Here is a 24,159-nt window from a genome sequence, read left to right on the forward strand (position 1 = left end):
GGTTCACGAATGTCCTTTCGGGAAGGAAATCTGCCGTCCTTACCTGGTCTGCCCTACGTGTGCTTCCAGACCCACAACAATGCGGTTGACTCTTAAATGCCCTCTGAAATGGCCTAGCAAGCTGCTCAGTTCAAGGACAATTAGGGATGGGCAATAAGTGCAGGCCTAGCCAGCGACGCCCACATTCCACAAACCAATAATAAAAATTTAAGAGCAGATAAATAAACAAAACTCAAATTAAAAAGCAATTCTCGGCATCGATGATGCCCTCCAGCCCCTGCGGCGCCCACCGATCACAGAAAGCCTCAAGCGAACCAGCAGACACCGCATGCTCCTTCTCCAAGGACTCCCAGGCGCGAACTTAACCTCGGAAGAGGGGCAGGCAATCAGGGCGGACAGAAACCCCGACAGCCTGCAGCCTGGACCTGTGAATTGCCACCTTGGCTAGGCACAGGAGCAGACAGATGAGGAGATCCTCCTCACGGTCCACCCTCCTCGCCACTGGATGCCCAAAGATCAGGAGCGCGGGACTCAAGTGCAACCAAGTACGGGTCCGTGTTCCACGTACATATGGACTGTGTGAGGTTGATGCCCCCTTTGTCATAGAGTCGTACAGCATAGAAACAGGCCCTTCGGCCCACCGCGTCCATGCTAACCACAATGCCTATCTATACTAATCCCACCAGCCTGCATTAATTCCATATCCATCTATGCCTTGCTCATTCAAGTACCTGCCCAGATGCCTCTTAAATGTCGCTACTGTTCCTGCCTCCACCACCACCTCAGGCAGCTCATTCCAGATACCCACTATTCTGAAAAATTTACCCCTTGGATCCCCTTTAAACTTCCTTCCTCACCTTAAATCTATGCCCTCCAGTTTTAGCTACCCCGACCATGGGAAACAGACTGTCTATCTACCTATCTATGCCTCTTATAATTTTATATACCTCGATCATGTCCCCTCTCAGCCTCTTTCGCTCCATGGAAAACAGACCCAGCCTATCCAATCTCTCTTTATAACTCAAGCCCTCCAAACCAGGCAACATCCTAGTGAATTTTTTCTGCACCCTCTCTAGCTTAATCACATCTTCCCTGTAGTGCGGCGACCAGAACTGCACACAGTACTCCAAATGCGGCCTAACCAACGTTATGGACAACTGTAACATGATGTCCCAACTCTCGTACTCAATGCCTCGGCCGATGAAGGCAAGCATGCCATACGCCTTAAATATGCCTCCTTAACCACCCAGTCTACCTGTGTTGCCACTTTCAGGGAACTATGTACTTGCACCCCAAGGTCTCTCTGCTCAACAACACTCTCCAGGGCCCTGCCATTCACTGTATATGTCCTGCCCTGGTTTGACTTCGTAAAATGCATCACTTTGCACTTGTCTACGTTAAATTCCATTTGCCAATCCCTTGCCCACTTTCCCAGTTGATCTATATCCTGTTGTAACCTTAGACAACCTTCTTCACTGTCCACTATACCACCAATTTTGGTGTCATCTGCAAACTTACTAATCATGCCCCCTACATTCACATCCAAGTCATTAATATATATGACAAACAACAGAGGGCCCAGCACCGATCCCTGCGGCACACCACTGGTCACCGGCCTCCAATCTGAAAAACAACCCTCCACTACCACCCCCTGCATCCTATTCCCAAGCCAATTTTGTATCCAATTGGCTAGCTCACCCTGGATCCCATGTGTTCGAACCTTCTGGACCAGCCTAATATGCAGGACCTTGTCAAAGGCCTTGCTAAAGTCCATGTAGACAACGTCTATCACCCTGCCCTCGTCAATCCTCTTGGTCACCTCCTCAAAAAAGTTCAATCAAATTCGTGAGACATGATTTCCCACGCACAAAACCATGCTGACTATCCCTAATCAGACCTTGCCTTTCCAAATGCATATAAATCCTGTCTCTCAGAATCCCCTCCAATAACTTTCCCACCACTGATGTAAGGCTCACCGGCCTGTTGTTCCCTGGCTTACCCCTGCTGCCCTTCTCAAATAAAGGCACAACATTAGCTATCCTCCAGTCTTCCAGTACCTCACCCGTGGCTAACGATGATACAAAAATCTCTGCCAGGGCCTCAGCAATCTCCTCCCTTGCTTCCCATAGCATCCTAGGATACACCTGGTCAGGCCCTGGGGATTTGTCCACCATAAGGCGCTTCAAAACCTCCAACACCTCCTCCTTTGTAATGTTGATATGCTCCAGGATATCGCTGTTCCCTCCCGTACACTCATTAGCTTCCATGACCTTCTCCACGGTAAATACAGATGAGAAGTATTCATTTAAGACCTCGCCCATTTCCCGTGGCTCCATACATAGATTACCACACTTAAGGGGACCTACTCTCTCCCTAGCTACCCTTTTACTCTTAATATACTTATAGAATCTTTCAGGATTCTCCTTTATCTTATTGTGTATTTAAGGGGGCTGTACCTAACCCAGTGCTGTACCTGCCCTGGGAGTGTTTGATTGGACAGTGTAGAGGGAGATTTACTCTGTATTTAACTCTATAACCACACTCTTAAAGCATCCAATGGATGAGCAAAGGATCAATAATAAAAGCTTGTGTGTGAGCGGGGATACTTACTGCGAGTTCTGGCATAGTGAGTGGCTCTCCATCCAAAACCAGCTGTAAGGAAAGAAACAGATAAGAGTCACCATCAGTGTAATGATGCAATTGAAAGGGGTCAGTTTGAAACCACATTCTCTGCTTCACACACTGCCACTTTGTCCCCAAGGCACTGACTCCAACTGTATACAGCAGGTCCCATGGCACCCCTTTCTACCTAGACTAGCTGAGTGCAAGCAAAAAAAACTCGACAGGTATTGTGGAGGGGGGGGGGGTGGGGAAAGAGATGGCAGGAAGGGACATGTCAAAAATAAAGAGAGACAGACAGTGCATCAACTGAATGGGAATCAATCGCATTCTCTCCCGACAGGACTGAACAGCACTTGTCAGACTGTGTTACCGGTTTGCTATCAGATGCAGAAAATAAAACCAGGAAATCTGGAACTCTCTCCGCTCTTTCTCCTCCCCGGCAAAGGACGTGGACTACAGGAGGCCAATTGAAGCTTTCAAGTCTGAGGTTAACAGGTTGAAAGGTGACAGACCTGAAACATTAACGGTTTCTCCTTCCATAGATGCTTCCAGACCTACTGAGTATTGCCATCATTTTCTGTTTTTCTTTCAGACTTCCAGCATCTGGAATATTTTGCTTTTGTGTTGATAGACTTTTGTTGGGTAAGGGTTTTGAGGGATATGGAGCAAAGATGGGTAAATAGGGTTGAGATACATGTTAGCCACGGGCTAGCTGAATGGGGGAAGCAGACTCAAGGGGCTGAATGCCCTCCTCTTGTTCCTACAGGGAAGTTAACACCACTCTGAAAATTCAATGGGGTTGATGTCTAACTCCCCTCTGACCCAGTAGCAAACCACTCAGTTGCATCAAATTCCCACAAAGTTCACAGTGGCAACCCACCATCACCAGCTCAGGGGCAAATACCAGCATTGCCAGCAGCAAACTCACCTCAATAATGAATAATTTTTAAACAAGACCACAGGGACGTTTCTGCAATAATTGGGACACTGTCTCTCTCGCTGACGTCACTAACGCCTGCTCACAGAATCACAGAGCTAGATGGAAACGAAGGAAGCCAGTGTACCTCTTTGAAACAGCTATCCAATTAGTTCCACTTCCCCCCTGCTCTTTCCTCACAGCCCTGCAAATTTTTCCATTTCAGGTATTTAATCCAATTCTCTTTTGAAAAGTTAATATTGAATCTGCTTTCACCGCCCTTTCAGGCAACGCATTCCAGCTCAACATCCCGCTGTGTAAAAAAAAAAGTTCTCATGATGTACAACTCTGAGTTGGTGCAAAGGTGCAGGCTTTGCCCGACGTCAGTTTGTGAGCAGACGGCTGGCAACCAGACAGGTCAGCTCCCATTCCACCAAAAATGTGAGGTCATCCACTTTGGTAGGAGGAACAGATGTGCAGAGTATTTCTTAAACGGTAAAAGATTAGAAAGTGTAGACGTACAAAGGGACCTGGGTGTCCTTGTCAATAAGTCATTGAAAGCTAACATGCAGGTGCAGCAAGCAATTAAGGCGGCTAATGGTATGTTTGCCTTTATTGCAAGAGGATTTGAGTACAGAAGTAGTGAAGTCTTGCTTCAATTGTACAGAACCTTGGTTAGACAGCACCTTGAGTAGTGTGCAGTTTTGGTCCCCTTATCTTAGGAAGGATATTATTGCCATAGAGGGAGTGCAACGAAGGTTCATCAGACTTGCTCCTGGGATGGCGGGACTGTCCTATGGAGAGAGACTGGGGAAACTGGGTCTGTATTCTCTGGAGTTTTGAAGAATGAGAGGTGATCTCATTGAAACCTACAAAATACTGAAAGGGATAGACAGGGTAGATGCAGCTAAGATGGTTCCCCTGGTTGGGGAGTCTAGAACCTGGGGACACAATTTCAAAATAAAGGGGGAAACCACTTACGACAGAGATGAGCAGAAATTTCTTTACTCAGAGGGTTGCGAATCTTTGGAATTCTCTACCCCAGAGGGCTGTGGAAGCTCAGTCATTGAGTATGTTAATGAGGATAGTGTGGGGGGGGGAAAGGCATTGAAGTGGATGATCAGCCATGATTGTACTGAATGGCAGAGTAGCCTCGATGGGCTGAAAGGAATGCAGGAGTAGGCCAATGTTCCAGCAGACCCAAAATGGCAGTCAGCACAGTTACTGGAAAAACCCACTGCAAGGAGAGGTCTCACTTCATCGACACAGTGGCCTTACTGACTGAAGGAGACTGCAGTATGAAGGTAGTACGCTGTTATTCCAATAGTAACTGCTACATAAAACGTACAACACAGAAACAGGGCATTCAGCCCAACCAGTCCATGCTAGCTTTTAAGCTAAACTCGAGCCTCTTCCCATCCTTCCTCATCTAACTATCAACATATCCTTCTATTTCCTTCTCCCTCAGGTGTTTATCCAGCTTCCCCTTAAATGTATCTATACCACTCCCTGCGGTAGTGAGTTCAACATTCTCACCACTCTCTGGGTAAAGAAGTTTCTCCTGAATTCCCTGCTGGATTTACTGGTGGCTTTGTTACATCGATGGCCACAATAAAACAAATGCAAAATACTGCAAATGCCGGAAATCTGAAACAAAAACAGAAAATGCTGGAAATATTCAGGTTAGGCAGCTTCTGATGAAAGGTCACAACCTGAAATGTTAACTCTGTTTCTCTCTCCACAGATACTGCCAGACCTGACGATTTCCAGAACTTTCTGTTTTATGTTGTAATCATGGCCTCCAGTTTTCCTCCAATAGTCACTACTCTGAGAGAATATGCTTACCGGATGCACACGCCCAGTTTGTTTCACACCCCCAGCACATCCCAGGATCAAAACCCACAACAACCCGCTAAATCTAATTTCCACTTCAATCGCCACTGTGCTTGGATTATAAAGTGCAGGAATTTAGCAGCCGCTGTTCAAAAGGGAGCAGTTTCATATTTAAATGTGCTCCCCATCCCACCCCGAAACCCTGACACCATCAGAAACAGTAGCACCATGGAAAGCAGCCTGCAGGCAGGTGGAGCACTCAACCCACCCACACAGACATCACATTGCTCCCATGTACAGACCATCCTCCAACTCCAGGGGAAGAACAGCTAGAAGTTAAAGGCAGTGTCACAACTCTTGCTATTCTCATCCTCGTATTCTATTCCCTCCATGGCCTCACCCCTCCCTACCTCTGCAGCCTCCTCCTACAACCTTCCGACATCTCTACGCTCCTTCAATCCTGGCTTTTTGCACATCCCCGATTTTCATTGCTCCACCATTGGCGGCCGTGCTTTCAGCTGCTCAGGCCAAAAGCTCCGGAATTTCCTCTCCATCTCTCTCTCCTCAAAAATCATTGACCGAATTTTAGGTCACCTGTCCTCACAGCTTATGCAGTCGGTGTCAAAGCTGGTTAGATAATGCTCCTGTGAAGCACCTTGGGATGTTTTACTACATTAAAAGGTGCTATCTAACTGCAAGTTGTTAGTGGTTTTGCTATTGGGCACCAGTTGTGGTCACAGCAAAGAGCACAGTTTGGACGAGAGAGAATGAGGTAAAGCAGGAAAATGTGATTAGGCAATGTTAGACTTGCCAAAATCCCTTTGCTCCACCACATCACCTATTCACCCACCATAGAGGAAATAATCCAATTCGTCTTTCGCAGATCGAGAGTAGGCGACCTCACAATTCCTCTCAGTGAATGCCAGGAGTATTAACAAAATTGGACATTGAGCCACCTAACGCGATATTAGGACAGGTGATCAAAAGCTTGGTCAGAAGTAGGTTTTAAAGGAATGTCTTAAAAGGAAGAAGAAGTAGATGCATGGAGGTGTGTAGGGTGGTAATTCCATACATTAGGGCCCAGGCAGCTGAAGGCATGGCTGCCAATGGTGGAGCGATTAGAATCGGAGGTGTGCAGGAGGCCAGAATTAGATGAGCAGAGAGATCTCAGGGGGTTGTTGAGCTGGAAAAGATAACCGAGACTGTGGGGGGAGGTGGGGCGGGGGCGAGACTGTGGAGGGATTTAAACACAAGGATGAGAATTTTAAAATTGGAGGTTTTGCTTCATCCGGAGCCCCTGTCGGTCAGCAAGCACAGGGAATAATGGGTGGGCAGGACTCTGTGCAGGTTAGACATGGGCAGCAGAGTTTTGGATGACCTCAAGTGTTTGGAGGGTAGAATATGGGAGGCCAGCTAAGAGCTCGCTGAACAGTCAAGTCTAGAGGTAACAAAGGCACGGATAAGGATTTCAGCAAGAGATGAGCTGAGGCAAGGTCGGAGTTGGGAGATGTTACGGAGGTGAAAATAGGCGGTTTAAGTAATGGCGCGAAGGTGTGGTGGGAAACTCAGCTTAGGGTAGGAAGAATTGACCCCAGAGATGGCACTGAAATTGGCAGAAGGGCAAAATGTGAAACACTGCAGCAAATGAATCATTTCACCGGGCGCAGAAAAGGATCAGAACAGCACAAAAACATCAAAGGTGCAGAAAGTGTGTGGATTGGCAGATCCCAAAACCAGCTCCCAGCAGCATCACAGCATAAACCCCGCCCCCCCCCCACTGCCTCCTGAACCACCCCAGCCCCAGGAACAGGCCACTGAGCCACATTCAGAGTCCCCACCATACCATCTAACAAAGTTACCACGGATACTCACACGCATGAAGGCAGCTTTGGGGGAAAGGTGATAGATGGTGCAGGGTCGGTGGCCTTTCTGGTAATACACTGGGTTCCCTTCAAGGAAGAGCTGCAAGATAAGACACCACCTGTTACACACCTAGTCTGTAGTTTTGTGGGACCGGGGAGGTATCGGGAAGAGGCAAATTAATTTTACAACTTACAAAACATTGATACTGAGAAATATCAGCATTGGGGAATGAAACAGACACAGAGTAAAGCTCCCTCTACACTGTCCCATTGGATTTGGACTTTACTCTCAGAAGGGCACCACATGCTGTACAGTACTGCCATTTCTTCTCTGTCTGGAGCAGTTTAGGACCGATTATAATCTACACCATCACCAAAGTAACAGAGCTCTACTTGTACTCAGTTCACATAGCACTTACAGCAAATCCACAAGGCAGCCTTTCATCCCAGAAAATCAATGCCAACCCTGGAATTCGCTGGTATAGCAAACATCCACATAACCCCAACATAAGGAATCTCCCAACTCAGTTACACAGACTTTCGGCTAAAGCCCCCATTGAAATATGGATTCCGTCCGATCACCGGACCTCATTTGCAACAGACAAGGCTCAGTCCCTGTATTAAAAGCACGATGCAGGTGTGTGGTAGCTGCCCAAACTTACCACTTCCCAACTCCTCCCACCCACCCCTGCCATACCTTGCCAACCCCACACCCACACTCACCTCCTTAAGGCTGTGTAGCTGGGAGAGAGGAGCAAGCTGTGCATGCTCCGAGATCATGTTATAAGCCAGGTCCAGGTGCTTCAGGTGCGATAAATGTTCCACTCCTAGAAACAGAGAGAGATATCGGAAGACCAAAAGCAAGAAAAAGCTATAGCGCCTTTCACAACCTCAGGACATCCCAAAATGCTTTACAGCCAATGAACCACTTTTGAAGTGTAGTCACTATTGTAATGTAGGAAACACGGCAGCCAAAATGTGCAGAGCAAGCTCCCACAAAAAGCAATGTGATAATGACCAGATAATCTGTTGTTGTGACGTTGATTAATAAATATTAGCCAGGACATTGGGGGGGGGGGGGGGGGGGGGGAAACTCCCCCGCTTTTTTACGAAATAGCGCCATGGGATCTCTTATGTTCACCCAAGGGAGACAGAGCCTCAGTTTAACATCTCATCTGAAAGATGGCACCTCTGACAATGTCACACTCCCTCAGTACAGCACTGGAAGTCTCAGTCTAGATATCTCGAGTCTGAGGGGACATCCTAACCTTTTGACTCAGCAAGTGTACTACCACTGAATCATAGAATCATACAGCACATGAGGCAGCCATACAGTCCATTGTGCCTGTACCAGCTCTCTGAAAGAGCTGTCCAATTAGACCTGCTCCCCTGCTCTTTCCCCATAGCCCTACACATTTTTCCCCATTCAAATATACTTGTTAGCAAAATTAAAGCCTATGGAATTAAAGGGACAGTGGCAGCGTGGATATGAAATTGCCTGAGGGTCAGAAAGCAGAGAGTAACGGCTGGTTAACGGTTGTTTCAGAGAGGATGGAAGTCTGCACTGATGTCCCCTAGGGGTCAGTATTAGGACCATTGCTCATTTTAACGTATACTATATAAATAACCTGAACCGGGTAATGACACAAAACTTGGAAATGTAGTAAACAGTGACGAGGATAGCAAGAGATGTTAGGGGAGGCAGAGACAGGCTCGTGAAATGGGCAGAGACAGGCTCGTGAAATTTAATGTAGAGAAGTGTGCAGTGATTCTTTTTAGTGTACAGAACAAGGAGAGACAATATGAACTGAATGGTAACAATTTTAAAGGGGGAGCAGGAACAGAGACACAAGAACAAAGAACGAAGAACAGTACAGCACAGGAACAGGCCATTCGGCCCTCCAAGCCTGCGCCGATCTTGATGCCTGTCTAAACTAACACCTTCTGCACTTCCGGGGCCCATATTCCCTCTATTCCCTTCCTATTCATATATTTGTCAAGATGTCTCTTGGGGGAGTATGGATACAAATCTTTGAAGGAGAAAGGACACGTTGAGAAGGCTGTTTAAAAAAAGGCACACAGGTTCATTGGTTTTATTAACAGAGGAGTAGAGCACAAAAGCAAGGAAATTATGCTAAAACTTTATAAACCACTAGTTAGGCCCTAGCTGGAGAACTGTGTCCAATTGTGGTCATCACGCTTTAGGAACGATGTCAAGGCCTTGGAGAGGGTGCGTTGGAGATTTACTAGCATGGTACCAGGGATGAGAAAAAGAGTTCAGTTATGTGGGGGAGACTGTAGACGCTGGGATTGTTCTTCCTTAGAGCAGAGAAGGTAGAGATTTAATTGAGGCACTCAAAATCATGAACAGTCAATAAGAAACTGTTTTCACTGGCAGAAGGGTCAGTAACCAGAGGATAATTTTAAAGTAACTGGGAAAAGAACCAAAAGGGAAGATGAGAAAACTTTAAAAAAAATAAACGCGAGTTGTGATCTGGAATGCGCTGCCGAAAAGGGCGGCAGAAGCAGAATCAATAGTAACTTTCAAAAGGAAATTCGCTAAATAATTGAAATTGAAAAAAGTTACAGGGCAACGGTGAAAGAGCAAGTGATGTGGAACTAATTGGATAGCCCTTTCAAAGAGCTGGCACAGGGATGATGGGACAAATGGCTCTTTCTTTTCTGTATGATTCTATATAATCGAATTTCCCTTTGAAAATTTCCCTTCAATTTGTTTGTACCAACCTTTCATGCAGTGCATTTCCAGATCACAAATCGTGGCATAAAAAAACACCAATGTGACTTTAAAACCTCATGTTAAACCCGCTCTTAGTCTAAGTTCCCACATCAGGAGATATCTTCCTGTAGTATCCTGGCTGCTAGCAGGGGGCGCCATTGTGCCGTGCAAACCAACTTTGTGTGGCACAACTTTGGCAAGTAATGGCAAAGTTAGGGCATGACAGATTGAATTTATAACCCCCCTCCCCCCCACCCAATGCCATGAAAGCCCCTGCCTCGGGGATCTCGTCTCATCCAACACTGCAGTGCCAACCTTACCATTGATATTGTCCAATTCATTGTTGCGCAGGAGCAGGGTGACGAGCTGCACTCGGGAGCAGGAGCTGAAGATGGGTGCTTTCTCCAGAACATTGTAGCTCAAGTTGACGTATTCTAGTTCAGACAGGGGCTGGCGGAGGGGAGGGGAGAGTTAGAGAGAGCAGCATGATTTAGAAGAGAGCACAGATGGCGGCTGGGCTATTTGGCCAAGTGTAGCATCATGGACAGGTTTGATCGTATCTTCAACAAGCATCCACTTTCCAAGCAAGCGTTAGCAATCAGGACCCCATTACCACGCAATGCCCGCCTCACCCAACTTATAATCGTAAATGCAGCCCTCCCTTCAAATGGAACCCCCCAATGCCAGAGCTGCCCGTGTAGTGTGCAGTCCCCATGAGGAATGGTACCCCTCACCTTCAGATACTCCACACAGTCCCGGATTTGATTGTGACTCAGGTCCAGAATTCGTAGCACACTAAGCAGGGCCTGCCAGAAGTGGGGGAAGAAGAAACAGGACTCAGGTCTGAGAAATGGTTGGTACAGTAGAGAGATCATCGTGGGTTAATCAGCACCAGTCAAGCGAGTGCAATAGCATTGTAGTTATGTTACTGAACTCGTAATCCAGAGACGGGGACAATGATCTGGAAACACGAGTTCAAATCCGAGCATGGCAGTTAACTTAAATTCAGTTCATTAATTAAATAAATCGGGAATTAAAAGCCAGAATCAGTAATGGTGACCATGAAACTACTGGATTATCATAAAAACCCATCTGGTTCCCTAATGTTCTTTAGGGAAGGAAATCTGCTGTCCTTACCCGGTCTGGCCGACATGTGACTCCAGACCCGCAGCAATGTGGTTAACTCTTAACTGCCCTCTGAAATGGCCTCGCAAATCACTCAGCTGAATTCAAGAGGGTGACTCACCATCACTTTCTCAAGGACAATTAGGGATGGGCAATAAATCCCAGCCTTGCCGGTGATGCTCACATCCAATGAATTAATTAAAAAAATTAAAGTTACCCTTAGTACCTCATCAATGTTGGTGGAGGGGCGGGGCATCAGGGACATTCCTTTCAGCATTTCACTCTCAGGAACAAAAGTAGACCAATCAGCCCCTCAAACTCATTCCACCATTCACGTAGCCCTGGGAGCATTTGATGGGGACAGTGTAGAGGGAGCTTTACTCTGCATCTAACCCCGTGCTGTACCTGTCCCTGGGAGTGTTTCATGGGGACAGTGTAGAGGGAGCTTTACTCTGCATCTAACCCTGTGCTGTACCTGTGCCTGGGAGTGTTTGATGGGACAGTGTAGAGAGAGCTTTATTCTGGACTGAACCCCCTTTTTTGGGGGTTTTTGTCGTCAAGAGGGCCATTATTCCTCAGGCCTCCTTTAATTTATTTTAAAAATATGTATATAAAAACAGATAAGTAAAACAAAAACTCAAATTAAAATGTCATTCTCGGCGTCAACATTGCACTCCAGTCCCTGCAGTGCCCACCGGACGCGGAAGGCCTCAAGCGTACCGGCGGACACCGCATGCTCCTTCTCCAGGGACACCCGGGCACGAACGTAACCGCGGAAGAGGGGCAGGCAATCAGGGAGGAAGGACCCCCCCGACGGCCTGCAGCCTGGACCTGTGAATTGCCACCTTGGCCAGGCCCAGGAGAAGACAGACGAGGAGATCCTCCTCCCAGCCCACGCCCCTCCGTACCGGGTGCCCAAAGATCAGGAGCCTGGCACTGAAGTGCAGCCAAAACCTGAGGAGCAGCCCCTTCAAATACTTAGAGGGGCTGCAACCTCGCACACTCCATACATACTTGGAACACAGACTCATCCAGGCCGCAGAAAGTACAGCTGGCCTGGGAGTCCGTGAACCTACTTAGAAGTCTATTGCACGGGACTGCCCTGTGCAGCACCCTCCACCCCAGGTCCCCGATGTAAAGGGGGAGGACTCCTGCGTAGAGAGACCTCCATCGGGGTCTCCCTTCGCCACCAGATGGCAACGCGGACCACCAGGGCGTGTCCGGCCGGCTGACGAGGGCGAGGAAGTGGAGAGTGTGCAGGAGCAGCCCATACAGGAAACCCCTCCACCCTGATTGGAATGGCACGGAGGGCATTTCCAAGAGGCGGCTCGGGTTGTGCGGGACCGGCTCCCGAGGAGGGTTTCGGGGCCTGGGTCCAATTAGCAGTTATGGCCGAGCGGAGGTCAGCTCGGCCGGGACCGCTCCACGCTCCCGAGCCCCCTCACCACTCGCAGTGAGGGGCGTCCCAGGGGCTTCGGCTACTCTTCTGCCCATCGGTCCATCCCTGGAGCCGGCCGCCCAGACAGCTGAGGCGCTCACCTCCACCAGTGGTGGAGGCGCCCTGATTGGAGGCGACCATGTTCCAGACTCGGAATAGATCCCGGTAAAAGACAGGCAACTCCCTCAGAGAGGCGCGGCTAACGGACTCCACCGGGAGCTGCATGTCGTCTTGAAGGCAGTGACACTGGCAGAAAAAACATGTCACCAGCGCACACCATCTAGGAGGACGCTCGATGTACAGGTATCTCTGCAGGGTCCGAAGGTGGAGAGTTGCAGCCTGGGTGCGGACGCACACCAGCGACTGACCGCCCTCCTCGATCGGGAAACTCAGCTCTGCGGCAGAGACCCAGTGTTTCCTCTTGCCCCAGAAGAAATCGACGAGTTTCTTCTGGATCTTGTTGGCAAATGCAGAGGGCAGGGCCAAAGTGACCAACCGGTACCACAGCATCGAGGCCACCAGTTGGTTCATGACCAGCGCTCGGCCCCTGTAGGAAAGCACTCGAAGCAGTCCTGTCCAGCACCCCAGCCGAGCGGTGACTTTTGCCTCCAACTCCTGCCAGTTTGCCGGCCAGGCTTCCACAGCGGGGCTAAGGTGGACTCCCAGATAGAGGTGGTGCATGGTGCTCCATGCAAAAGGTGTCAACTCCTCCGGCAGGGAGTCCACCTGCCACTGACCCACCAGGAGACCGGAACATTTCTCCCAATTGATCTTCGCAGAGGACGCGGCAGAAAAGGTCTGCTGGCAGTCGTGCATCCTCTGCAAGTCAACGGGATCTGTGACCGCGAGGAGCACGTCATCAGTGTAAGCCGAGAGGATGACCCGCATGGCCGGCTCGCGCAGAGCCAATCGCATCAACCTCCTGCGAAGCAGCACAGGAATGGCTCCACGCAGATGGTATACACATGGCCAGACATGGGGCATCCCTGACGTACTCCTCTCCCAAAGCGAAGGGACGCCATCAAGGACCCGTTAACTTTAACCAGCCACTCTGCAGCGACGTATAGAAGTTGGACCTGGGACACAAAATTCGGCCTGGGTCCGAAAGCTTGCCGAATCCCAAAAAGGTATTCGTGACCCACTCTGTCGAACGCCTTCTCCTGATCGAGCGAGAGAAAGACTGACCAGTTCTCTGGGAAAGATGGATCAGGTCCTGGACCAGGTGGATGTTGTCCTGGATGGACCAGCCCAGGACCGTGTAGGACTGGTTGGGGTGGATCATGTGGGCCAGCACGGAGCCCAGGCGGGTAGACATAGCCCGGGCAAAGATCTTATAATCCGTGGTGAGGAGCTAGACCAGACGCCAGTTTTTAAGCAGGCGGAGATCGCCCCTCTTCGGCAGCAGGACAATGACCGCCCTGTGTGACGAGAGGGGCATCTCCCCGGTCGCCAGGCTTTCCCCCAGGACCCGCGCGTAATTGTCCCCCAGGATGTCCCAGAACGCCCTGAGGAACTCCATGGTCAGCCTGTCCAGCCCTGGGGATTTTCCCTTCGAGAGCTGGTGGAGGGCGCCAGTCAGCTCCGCCAACGTGAGCGGAGCCTCCAATCATTCGGCGCACTCCGGGCTGACCTGCGACAGGTCCTCCCACAAAACTCTGCACGCGTCCTCGCTGGACAGATCCAGAGAGAACAACGCACTGAAATAAGTACGGACCAGGAGACCCATTCCCTCCGGATATATGATGGAGGATCAGTCGTCGACCAGCAGTTCAACGAGCTGCTTACGGACCTCCCGCCATTTTTCAAGCAAGTAGAAGAAGGGTGAGGCACAGTCAAATCTTCCAGGATCTGGATCCGTGACCTCAGGTATGCGCCTCGGGACCCTATGAGCTGCAGTTCCCTCAGCACGCCCTTCTCTTTATACGCCTGCAACAGGGGCGGGTCCGCGACGGCATGACCAAGGCGGGACTCCAAGTCGAGTACCTCCCTCTCTAGATGCCCGATCTCGGCTTCCCGCCTCTTGGTCGAACCTTTCGTGTATTCCTGACAGAAGACATAGATGGGAGTTTTGCCCACATCCCATTATAGCCTCAACGAGGGAAAGCCCCCCCTGCTTCCTTCTCTAATCGGCCCAGAATCGAGGGAACGAGTCCCAGAATCGCTCGTCCTCCAGCAGCCAGTTGTTAAATTGCCAGCACGCGGACTCCACCCGCATGCAGAGCGGAATGAACTCTGCCCACACCAGGTGGTGGTCCGAGCACGGCACCAGCCGCATGGAGGCCGCCAACACGCGGGAGATGTACACCTGCGAAAAGTAGAGGCGGTCGATCCGGGACCACCCTCCTCCAGACCTCCATGTGAAGGCGCTGGAGTCAGGATGGAGATTCGGCCAGATGTCCACCAAGTTGAGGGAGCTGATCAGTTCCCTCAACTTCTCCACCGACGCTTAGCCGCGCTGGGGACCGGAGCGATCCCCCACCTCGAGGGTGCAGTTAAAATCCCTCCCCCCACAGAGGATGATGCACTCGCCACTATCGATGGAACTCAAGACAGCGGGCACTCCTTCAAAGAAGCGCGCTTGAAACACGCCGGGCCTGGGCGCGTACACGTTCACAAAGTGGAGCGGCACGCTATCCAGGCTAACGGCGAGGTGGAGCAAGTGGCTCGGCACTAGCTCCTTGACCCCCCAAGATCTCCGGCTGAAAAGTCGGGGCCAACAAGATAGCCACCCCGCTAGAAATAGGGTGATTCATGTAGACCCCACCCTGCCACTCCAGAAGCCAGGTGGCTTCGTCTCCCGGAACGGTGTGGGTTTCCTGCAGAAAGCTCACTGCATATCTCCCTTCCCCGAGCACTGAGAGATTGTGAAATCTGCAGTGAGACCCCCTGCTGCCGTTGATGTTGAGGCTGGCTATGGTTATCTTCATGTCAAAGGTAATTAAAACCCGTCACCAACATCTCACTGTGAGGAGGGAGCGGAAGTGCACCTGGTCTTCCACTCCCCCAGCAACCCATTGAGGAACACATTAAAACTGCGCCTCTCAACCAGTTTCACGCCCGTGCCCTTGCCTGCTTTCTTGAGGTTGGTACGGACGGACTAAATGATCAGCGCCAGACTCGACCAACATCCGAGGGCCAACTGAAGTTTATTGCGGCAACCCCTGCATGCCGTGAGGAAATCCCGGAGTTCCGCTGTGGGGATGAGAGACGAGACTCGGTGGGAGGCACGAGGGACTCCATCACCTCACTGGCGATGGAATCAAGGTCGTCCTCCATGCCCCACACCGAATCCCCATCCTCCTCCAGGTCGTCACCGCCAGCATCCGACACACCCACCACACACTGTGGGGCGGACATCCCAGCCGTACCAGCTGGTCCCACCTCCATCACGATCCCACCCCCAGGATCGATGGCAGAGGGGTCTTCTCTGGGTTCTAGAATGGAACTGGACACCACCCCCCTCCCCAGGCCAATGAGCGGTCCAGGGGAGATGGAAGTGCCCAACTCCAGAATTCAAACCGAAGCAGAGACCGGAGGTGGAGAGAGGATGCCATCTCCTGCTCCACCAGCTCCCAAAGACCCAGCAGTTGGGGCAGAATTTTCGATTATAACCAGGTCGGGTGTCTCCTGGTTGTTGGTAGCTTTTGGCTGGTTCGGCTCCACTCCCACTCCCAGACTGGGAGGCTTCTCCAGGAGCGTTCTCAGGCACCCCCACCACAAGCAGGGCTCCACTGGCTCCCACTGGAGGGGCCAGTTGTATAGGGGTCTTCCCCTCCCCTCCATCCCGAGGGGTAGGGAGCTCCTGCTCAGGCTTTACAGACTTGATGGTGATGGTGGCAGGGGGAACCTGGGGACCCAGAACAGGAGACAGCTCCCCTCTAACAGATGGACCCTGCACCTCAGGACCCTGTGTTATCTCTGTGGAGGGGTGCCTTCTCCTCTTTCTCTCACTAGGGCGCGGAGGCTCAGAGACCTCCATGTCATCAGATGCCTCCGCCTCCTTTTTTTTCTTAGTTACTCTGGGTCTGAGCCCAGCCCTGGGACAGGTGGATTCCCTGGGAACGGGATTGGGCTGAGCTCAGGCTCGGGTTGTGTCATGATGTCCAGGGGATTCGTCTCAGTGTTTATTTTTTCCCCGCACCTTCCTTCCACTTAGACGGGCAATCCCCTCCCCGGTGGAGGCTGCGAAAACCACAGCCTCCGGAACTGCCTGAGCGGTGTCTGTAGGATGTATAGGAGGAGTGGGAGGAGGTGCAGTGGCGCCACACTGGACCACCAAGGTGGAGTTGGTGGCCGGGAGGTTGGGGCAGCTCTTACAAACATGCCACATCCCCTTGCAGACATGGCACCACACCCCGTCCGAGGTCCAGAAGACGGGGTAGGCTGTCCCCTGGAACACTACATTAAAATGGGCCAAGACCTCTTCCCGCGCCAGCTGCATAAATAGCTGGCGGCGGAAGGAGCAGACATGTCGGAGGCTGTGCTCCCGAAGACTGAGCGGGATTGGGGTGATCCCCAACCTCACCTCCCCCAGATGGTGCAGGTGAGGGAGGAGCAGCTCACTGGAAATGAAAGACGGAACATTTGATATTATCCGCTGCGTGGTGGCCCCCAGAGGGTCCACCGGCAAGAAAGTCCCCCCCACAGTGAGCCCCTTATTCAGGGCCAGGGACACCGCCCGCTCGGTCTTCAGGAAGAACACAGCCTTCCCGTCCATTTTTGAGGCGGCCATAATGGCCGAGGGGCCGACAACCTCAGCCATTGCCTTTATGCAGGGCGGCACAGTGGAGCACTGGTTAGCACCGCAGCCTCACAGCTCCAGTGACCCGGGTTCGATTCTGGGTACTGCCTGTGTGGAGTTTGCAAGTTCTCCCTGTGACCGCATGGGTTTCTGCCAGGTGCTCCGGTTTCCTCCCACAGCCAAAGACTTTCAGGTTGATAGGTAAATTGGCCATTGTAAATTGCCCCTAGTGTAGGTAGGTAGATGGTAGGGGATGTGGTAGGGAATATGAGATTGATGTAGGATTAGTATAAATGGGCGGTTGTTGGTCGGCACAGGCTCGATGGGCCGAAGGGCCTGTTTCAGTGCTGTATCTATGACTCTATAGACATATTGGGTTGGGGATAGCTCTCTACCCCATGGCTCGATGTAATTAATTTAAAAGGCGACGGGGTCACACGGCGGCCACAGAGGCTACAGCCGCACAGGTCTGAGAGGGCCCCGCCACCGGTGATGATGGGTTCAGGAGCCAAACCCATCCCCAAATTGCAGGCGAACAAACAAAACAAAAAACAAACAAAAGTTTCCAAGAAAAAGCAACTAGGTTTGGCGAGAGGCTGAGGGTACAGGAAAGGGGAAAGACCGGCTGCAAGTGATGACTTTACTTTTTTACCTGAAGGGTAGTACTCTGAGCACTCTAACCACTCCTGGTCTTCTGCTTGTGTTTGTGGGAGGGGTCTTCACTTGGGTCAGCCAAAAGCTGCCCAGGCATTAGCTAGATCCTTCTGTCTCTATAGCCAGGGAGCTTCAGCTGACCCAGGCTGGGCAATTCGGGTGGGGAGGGAGCTTCCTTGTGTAGTCAAATGGAATTGCACAGCAACCTGTAGAATTGTACAGCCCCCACCCCTTGTTGTTCCGGCCTCTTCCACCTCCCACAACAGTCCAAATGAAATAAAAGTCTGGTGCTCGACACCCACCTCGAAATACAGCCTTATTCCAAAAGTCTCTTCCTCCTCTACAGCAAATGTTGTCCAAAAAATCTTGCAACTCTCTCCTCAGCTCTCCCTCTCCAGCAGCACCTCCAGCAACTGACTGCAGCACTGTCAGCTGCACCTCGTTGAGGCACTCAGCATTCCCAACCAGAGAGCAGCCAATCCCATTTTTTTTTTCTGTATCTAACCCCCCCCGTACTGTACCTGTCCTGGGAGTGCTTGATGGGGGACAGTGTAGAGGGAGCTTCACTCTGTATCTAACCCCGTGCTGTACCTACAGCCGAGACTGGCTCAAGTGAAACATTTGTTAAGATTGCAGAACATAAACTGCTTGAAGAGAGATTGTGAAGAAAAATGCAACTGTATTTACGAGCACTCCTAGTGCCTCACCAGCTGAAATCAGTCAACTCCACACAGACCAGGGGTCAAAACTGATCTGCATCACCATCCAACCCTTTAAATAGATGACGCAGGGACAGCCTCATAAGGAGGCAAGCTCAGCGAATCACCTTACCAGCGAGTTGTCCAGCGAGGTGATGAAGTTATTGCTGAAGTTCAGAGTGTGCAAATCCAGCCAGGGGAGGGCAGAGCTCAGATCTCCACCGCAGACAGAGATAATCTCCTGATCCAGAGACAGACAGACAGAGAGACACAGATTTAGGGCCCAACGGCTCATTCAATCAGCGTCACACCCTCCTAGAGATACTCACTCAGCCGAGAGGAATTCCCACAGGCACCTCAGCCTAAATCACCATTGCTCATGCATGTACCCAGTCAGCACTGCCGGACTAGCGTGGAGAGAATCACAGCAGAGTCTGATCCAGTCTTCACATGAAGCCTGCCCACACGCCCAAAGGAAAAGCAGGAGGCCATGCAGCCCCTCGACGCTGTTCCACAATTCAGTTAGTTCCTGGCTGATCTGCATCTCACCTCCATTTACACACCTTTGCTCTAATCCCCTGGATATCCTTACTCAAAGAACCTATCAATCTCAGTCTTGAAAGCTTCAACTAACCTGCCACCCCTACAGCAACCATAGCCTCTGTGAGGCGAGCACTCCAGATTTCCACTACACTTTGTGTGAAGAGGTGCTTCTTGGCATCAGCCCAGAATGGCCATGCTTAATTTTAAGGTTTGTCCCCCTTGTTCTGGACTCCCCCAACCAGAGGAATCTCCATCTAACCGATCAAATTCGGTTAGCATTTTAAGTATCTTAATGAAATCACCTCCCCAACTTCTAAACTCAAGGGAATAAAAACCAAGTCTATACAGATTGTCCTCATAAAATTAACCCTCTTAGGAGCAGAAGGAGGCCATTCAGCCCCTCAACACTATTGCACAATCAGATCATGGCAGATCCACATCTTAATCCATCGACCTGCCTTTGCTCCATATCCCTCAATACTGATGGAGAGCAACAACCCTTCCTGATTTCCATGCTTTGCACTCCCCTCCCCACCCACCGTTAGCTCAGAGGCAGAGGTCAACTGATGCAACCCTACCAGCACTCTGACTTAATTGACTCAAAGACTCCCCATTGAGGATGGGTCTTCCCCAGCTGGTCGGCTCACTACCACACGAGTGCTTTCCCCTGTTTGCTATTTATCGGTATCAGCTGGGTAGCACTCTTGCCTCTGAGCCAGAAGGTTGAGGGTTCAAGTCCCATGCCAGAGACTTGAGCTCGTAATCTAGGCTGACACACAGTGTGGCATTGCCAGAGGGCAGGGCCGCACTGTCGGAGGGCAGGCGCTGGGGAGGGGAGGGCCGCACTGTTTTTCCAGTTGAGACAGTGAACCCAATGCCCCGTGCACCCTCCCAGTTGGACCTAAAAGATTCCATGGCACAACTTTATAGCAAATAGAAGCAAAAGTTGGCCATTCACCATTTTGAGCCTGACTCTGCCATCCAACACGATCATGGTTGGATGCTGTATGGCCAGCACAGACACGATGGGCTGAAGGGCCTGTTTCTATGCTGTATAACTCCATGGACTTTATGGTTGATTTATTCCCAAGGGAGAAGAGAGAGGAATTCGCTATGTCCTGGCTAATATTTACCCCTCCTGTTTGCGGCAGCTTGCTGTGCACAAATTGGCTACCCTGTCTCTTACATCAGAAAAGTGACTACACGTCAAAAATACAGTATTTAACTGGCTCTCGCTTTGGGGGAATACTGAGAATGTGAAAGGCACTTTTTAATTGCAAGTTTGTTCTTTTTATAAAGTATTAAGTGTCACCCATTTGAGATGACTGATGGGTACACGTTCAACATGCTTATGTTTGATAGAGGATGTGGACTCACCTCAATGGTGTTGATGCAGCTCGAACAGACAAGGATTTCCAGCCGTGTGTAGACCCCCCGCAGCCCTTCCAAACAGTGAGGAGGGACCCTCTTCAGCTGGAACACCAAACAGCAGACACAGGTGAGGGCTTTGCCTCTTGAGCTACAGAAATGCAACAGTCTATTCCATCCACGCACTACCAGAACTCCTAGATCTGGTCAATATCAAGCAGTGCAACTTGCACATTGACAATATATCACTCAGATAGGGTACCTGTTGTAGTAGAGCATCCAACCCTACATCAGTGTGGAACCTCCATGATCCATGGCCACTTCAGAGATCAGATCCCACAGACAGATCCAGATGACCAGCATGAGAGCCAACCAGCCAGAGAGCACAGAAGAGCGAGTGCAAGATCAGGTCCCATAAATACACTGTATTTTATAAAATCTACCCCTTTGGCCAAGCGTCCCAGTAGATTTTTATCTCCTAGTGTCTGGTTTTTTTCTCTCCTGTTTCACCAAGTTAAAGGTTTTTTTGTTACATAATCGCAAGCATTTGCTGAAGTTTATTGTGGCTGAATACAATCCAGTCACACCTAATAGTCACACGCGCACATTTCCCACCAGGGATACCCATCAGGACCTACACATCAACCTCCGTCACCATCCCCAGCCCACGTCTCTTCCGCGCCCGCCCAGCCCTGGGAGGCTGAAGCTGAAGTCAGTTGCGCCTCCATCTCCAGCCGAGTACGGGTAACTGAATGACTGTCTAGTTCAGATGGACGTTTGCTTTCAGCAGCAGAGGTGAGGAGAGCTGCCCACCCACTAACCCAAATTGGAAGGGAACACAGTCATAGACGTACCTCTAAGAATCGGAGGGATTTGAAAGCAAAGATCCTCACAGGAGTCTGGAGTTTGGGTCCTGGGGGATGGACCAACTGCAACAAAAGAAATGGAGTTAGAGGCAGACAGACAGTCACACAGAGACCCCCCACTTCATTCCCTACCCCCACCACACACACACCCCTCCCTCCCACAGAGACCCCCCCCTTCATTCCCTACCCCCCCAGACACACACCCCCTCCCTCCCCCACAGAGACCCCCCCCTTCACCCCATCCCCCCAGACACACCCCCTCCCTCCCCCAGAGACCCCCCCTTCATCCCCTGCCCCCCCCCCAGACACACACACCCCTCCCTCCGAGACCCCCCTTCACGCCCTCCCCCCCCCCCCAGACACACACCCTCCCTCCCCCCCAGAGACCCCCCCTTCATCCCCTAGCCCCCCCCAGACACAGACCCCTCCCTCCCCCAGAGACCCCCTTCATCCCCTAGCCCCCCCCAGACACACACCCCCCCCTTCACCCACTGCTGCCCCAGACAGACCCCTCCCTCCCCCAGAAACCCCCTTCATCCCCTATCCCCCCAGACACACACCCCCACCCTCCCAGAGACTCCCCCTTCACCCCTTACCCGGCCAGACACACAGCCCCTCCCTCCCCCAGAGACCGCCCCTTCATCCCCTACCCCGCCAGACACACCCACTCCCTCCCAGAGACCCCCCCCTTCATCCCTTACCCTCCCCAGACAGATGCCCCACACACACACCCCTTCATCTCCTACGCACCCCACAGACACACAGATGCTCCACCCTCACACACAGACCCTCCTCCCCCCAACACTGAGTCCCCCTCCCTCCCCTCACCCCACACAGACACACATTCTGACCAAGGGGCCTACACCCGAAAAATGAACCCACTTCTCTTTCAGACGCTGCACATTTCTAGCATGTGAGAGCGCAAGAAATAGGAGGAGTAGGCCATCCGGCCCCTCGAGACTGTTACACCACTCAATAAGATCATGGCTGATTTGATAGTGACCATAACTCCACTTTCCTGCCTGTTCCCCATAACCCTTAACTCCCCTATTGTTCAAAAATCTGTCAACCTCAACCTTGAATATATTCAATGACCATGGCTCACTGGGGTAGAGAATTCCAAAGATTAACAACCCTCAGGGAAGAAATTCACATCTCCGTCTGGTGTCTCCCCTCAACCCATTTTATCTCGCATCTTTGGACAGAAACCATTTAATTTCTGCTTTACACTCTTCAAGGGTTCTACAGCTTGTCCTATTTGATTCAGTCTCCTTCCAGAGATTTAGTTGCTGGATTTTTTTTTTCCAAGCATGCATTTGCCTGAAGTCCGCATGCCAGTCCCAGAGGCAAGATAAAATTGGAGCCACTGCAAAGCCACTCTCAAACACAGGCAAATTAGGATTCCTGTACTTGGAGCTGAAAAGACTAAGAAACACCCCGGATCCATGGAAACGGTTAGCATGAGACAAAGGTCCTACAATTTCACTTGTTTTGTCACTTAGCCCCACTTAACTCCTGGATTGTTAGATTCTGCACTGGTTTCTGATTTTGATCAGTCATCATTTGTGAAGATGCATTCTACCATTTCAACCGGAATTATTCCTGCAATGGCCCATCCAGCCTTCCATCCCACCTCAATGGAGCACCACTTCCAGGTAAAACCGAGCAGAATCGGACAGGACCAAAGGTGTTATCTTTCAGAGGAAATGGGGAGCTGTCCCCAATGTCCTGGCTTTCAGATCAGGGCACTGTTTACCCTTTCAGGTGGACATAAAAGACTCCAAGGCACTCTTCAAAGAAGAGGAGATTTCTCCTCAGTGTCCTGGCCAATATTTAACCAGAAACCAAAATCACTTAGATTATGTGGTAATTATCATATTGCTAGATACTATAGAGGGAGCTTTACTCTGTATCCAACCCCGTGCTATACCTGTCCTGGGAGTGTTTTTTTTAAGAATTAGAACATTACAGCGCAGTACAGGCCCTTGGGCCCTCGATGTTGTGCCGACCTGTGAAACCATCTGACCTACACTATTCCATTTTCATCCATATGTCTATCCAATGACCACTTAAATGCCCTTAAAGTTGGCGAGTCTACTACTGTTGCAGGCAGGGCATTCCACGCCCTTACTACTCTCTGAGTAAAGAAACTACCTCTGACATCTGTCCTATATCTATCACCCCTCAACTTAAAGCTATGTCCCCTCGTGTTTGCCATCACCATCCGAGGAAAAAGACGCTCACTATCCACCCTATCTAACCCTCTGATTATCTTATATGTCTCTATTAAGTCACCTCTCCTCCTCCTTCTCTCCAACGAAAACAACCTCAAGTCCCTCAGCCTTTCCTCGTAAGACCTTCCCTCCATACCAGGCAACATCCTAGTAAATCTCCTCTGCACCCTTTCCATAACTTCCACATCCTTCCTATAATGCGGTGACCAGAACTGCACGCAATACTCCAGGTGCGGTCTCACCAGAGTTTTGTACAGCTGCAGCATGACCTCGTGGCTCCGAAACTCGATCCCCCTACTAATAAAAGCTAACACACCATATGCCTTCTTAACAGCCCTATTAACCTGGGTAGCAACCTTCAGGGATTTATGCACCTGGACACCAAGATCTCTCTGTTCATCTACACTACCAAGAATCTTCCCATTAGCCCAGTACTCTGCATTCCTGTTACTCCTTCCAAAGTGAATCACCTCACACTTTTCCACATTAAACTCCATTTGCCATCTCTCAGCCCAGCTCTGC

General features: G+C 50.7%; 1 protein-coding gene across 1 annotated transcript in view; it reads right to left on the reverse strand.

Moving 5' to 3' along the window:
- The window catches only part of stk11ip (serine/threonine kinase 11 interacting protein), a 62,287-nt gene that overhangs the window by 32,547 nt on the left and 5,581 nt on the right, over positions 1–24,159 (reverse strand). The window contains exons 5-12 of the mRNA XM_068034686.1: positions 21,392–21,466; positions 20,547–20,642; positions 18,760–18,867; positions 10,705–10,776; positions 10,291–10,420; positions 7,957–8,060; positions 7,244–7,333; positions 2,611–2,652 (exon numbers count right to left, since the gene is read on the reverse strand). Coding sequence (XP_067890787.1) covers positions 2,611–2,652; positions 7,244–7,333; positions 7,957–8,060; positions 10,291–10,420; positions 10,705–10,776; positions 18,760–18,867; positions 20,547–20,642; positions 21,392–21,466 — 717 coding nt within the window. The remainder of the gene's footprint in view (positions 1–2,610; positions 2,653–7,243; positions 7,334–7,956; positions 8,061–10,290; positions 10,421–10,704; positions 10,777–18,759; positions 18,868–20,546; positions 20,643–21,391; positions 21,467–24,159) is intronic.

Source organism: Heterodontus francisci, chromosome 7 (genome assembly GCF_036365525.1).
Source record: "Heterodontus francisci isolate sHetFra1 chromosome 7, sHetFra1.hap1, whole genome shotgun sequence".
Taxonomy (NCBI): Eukaryota; Metazoa; Chordata; class Chondrichthyes; order Heterodontiformes; family Heterodontidae; genus Heterodontus; species Heterodontus francisci.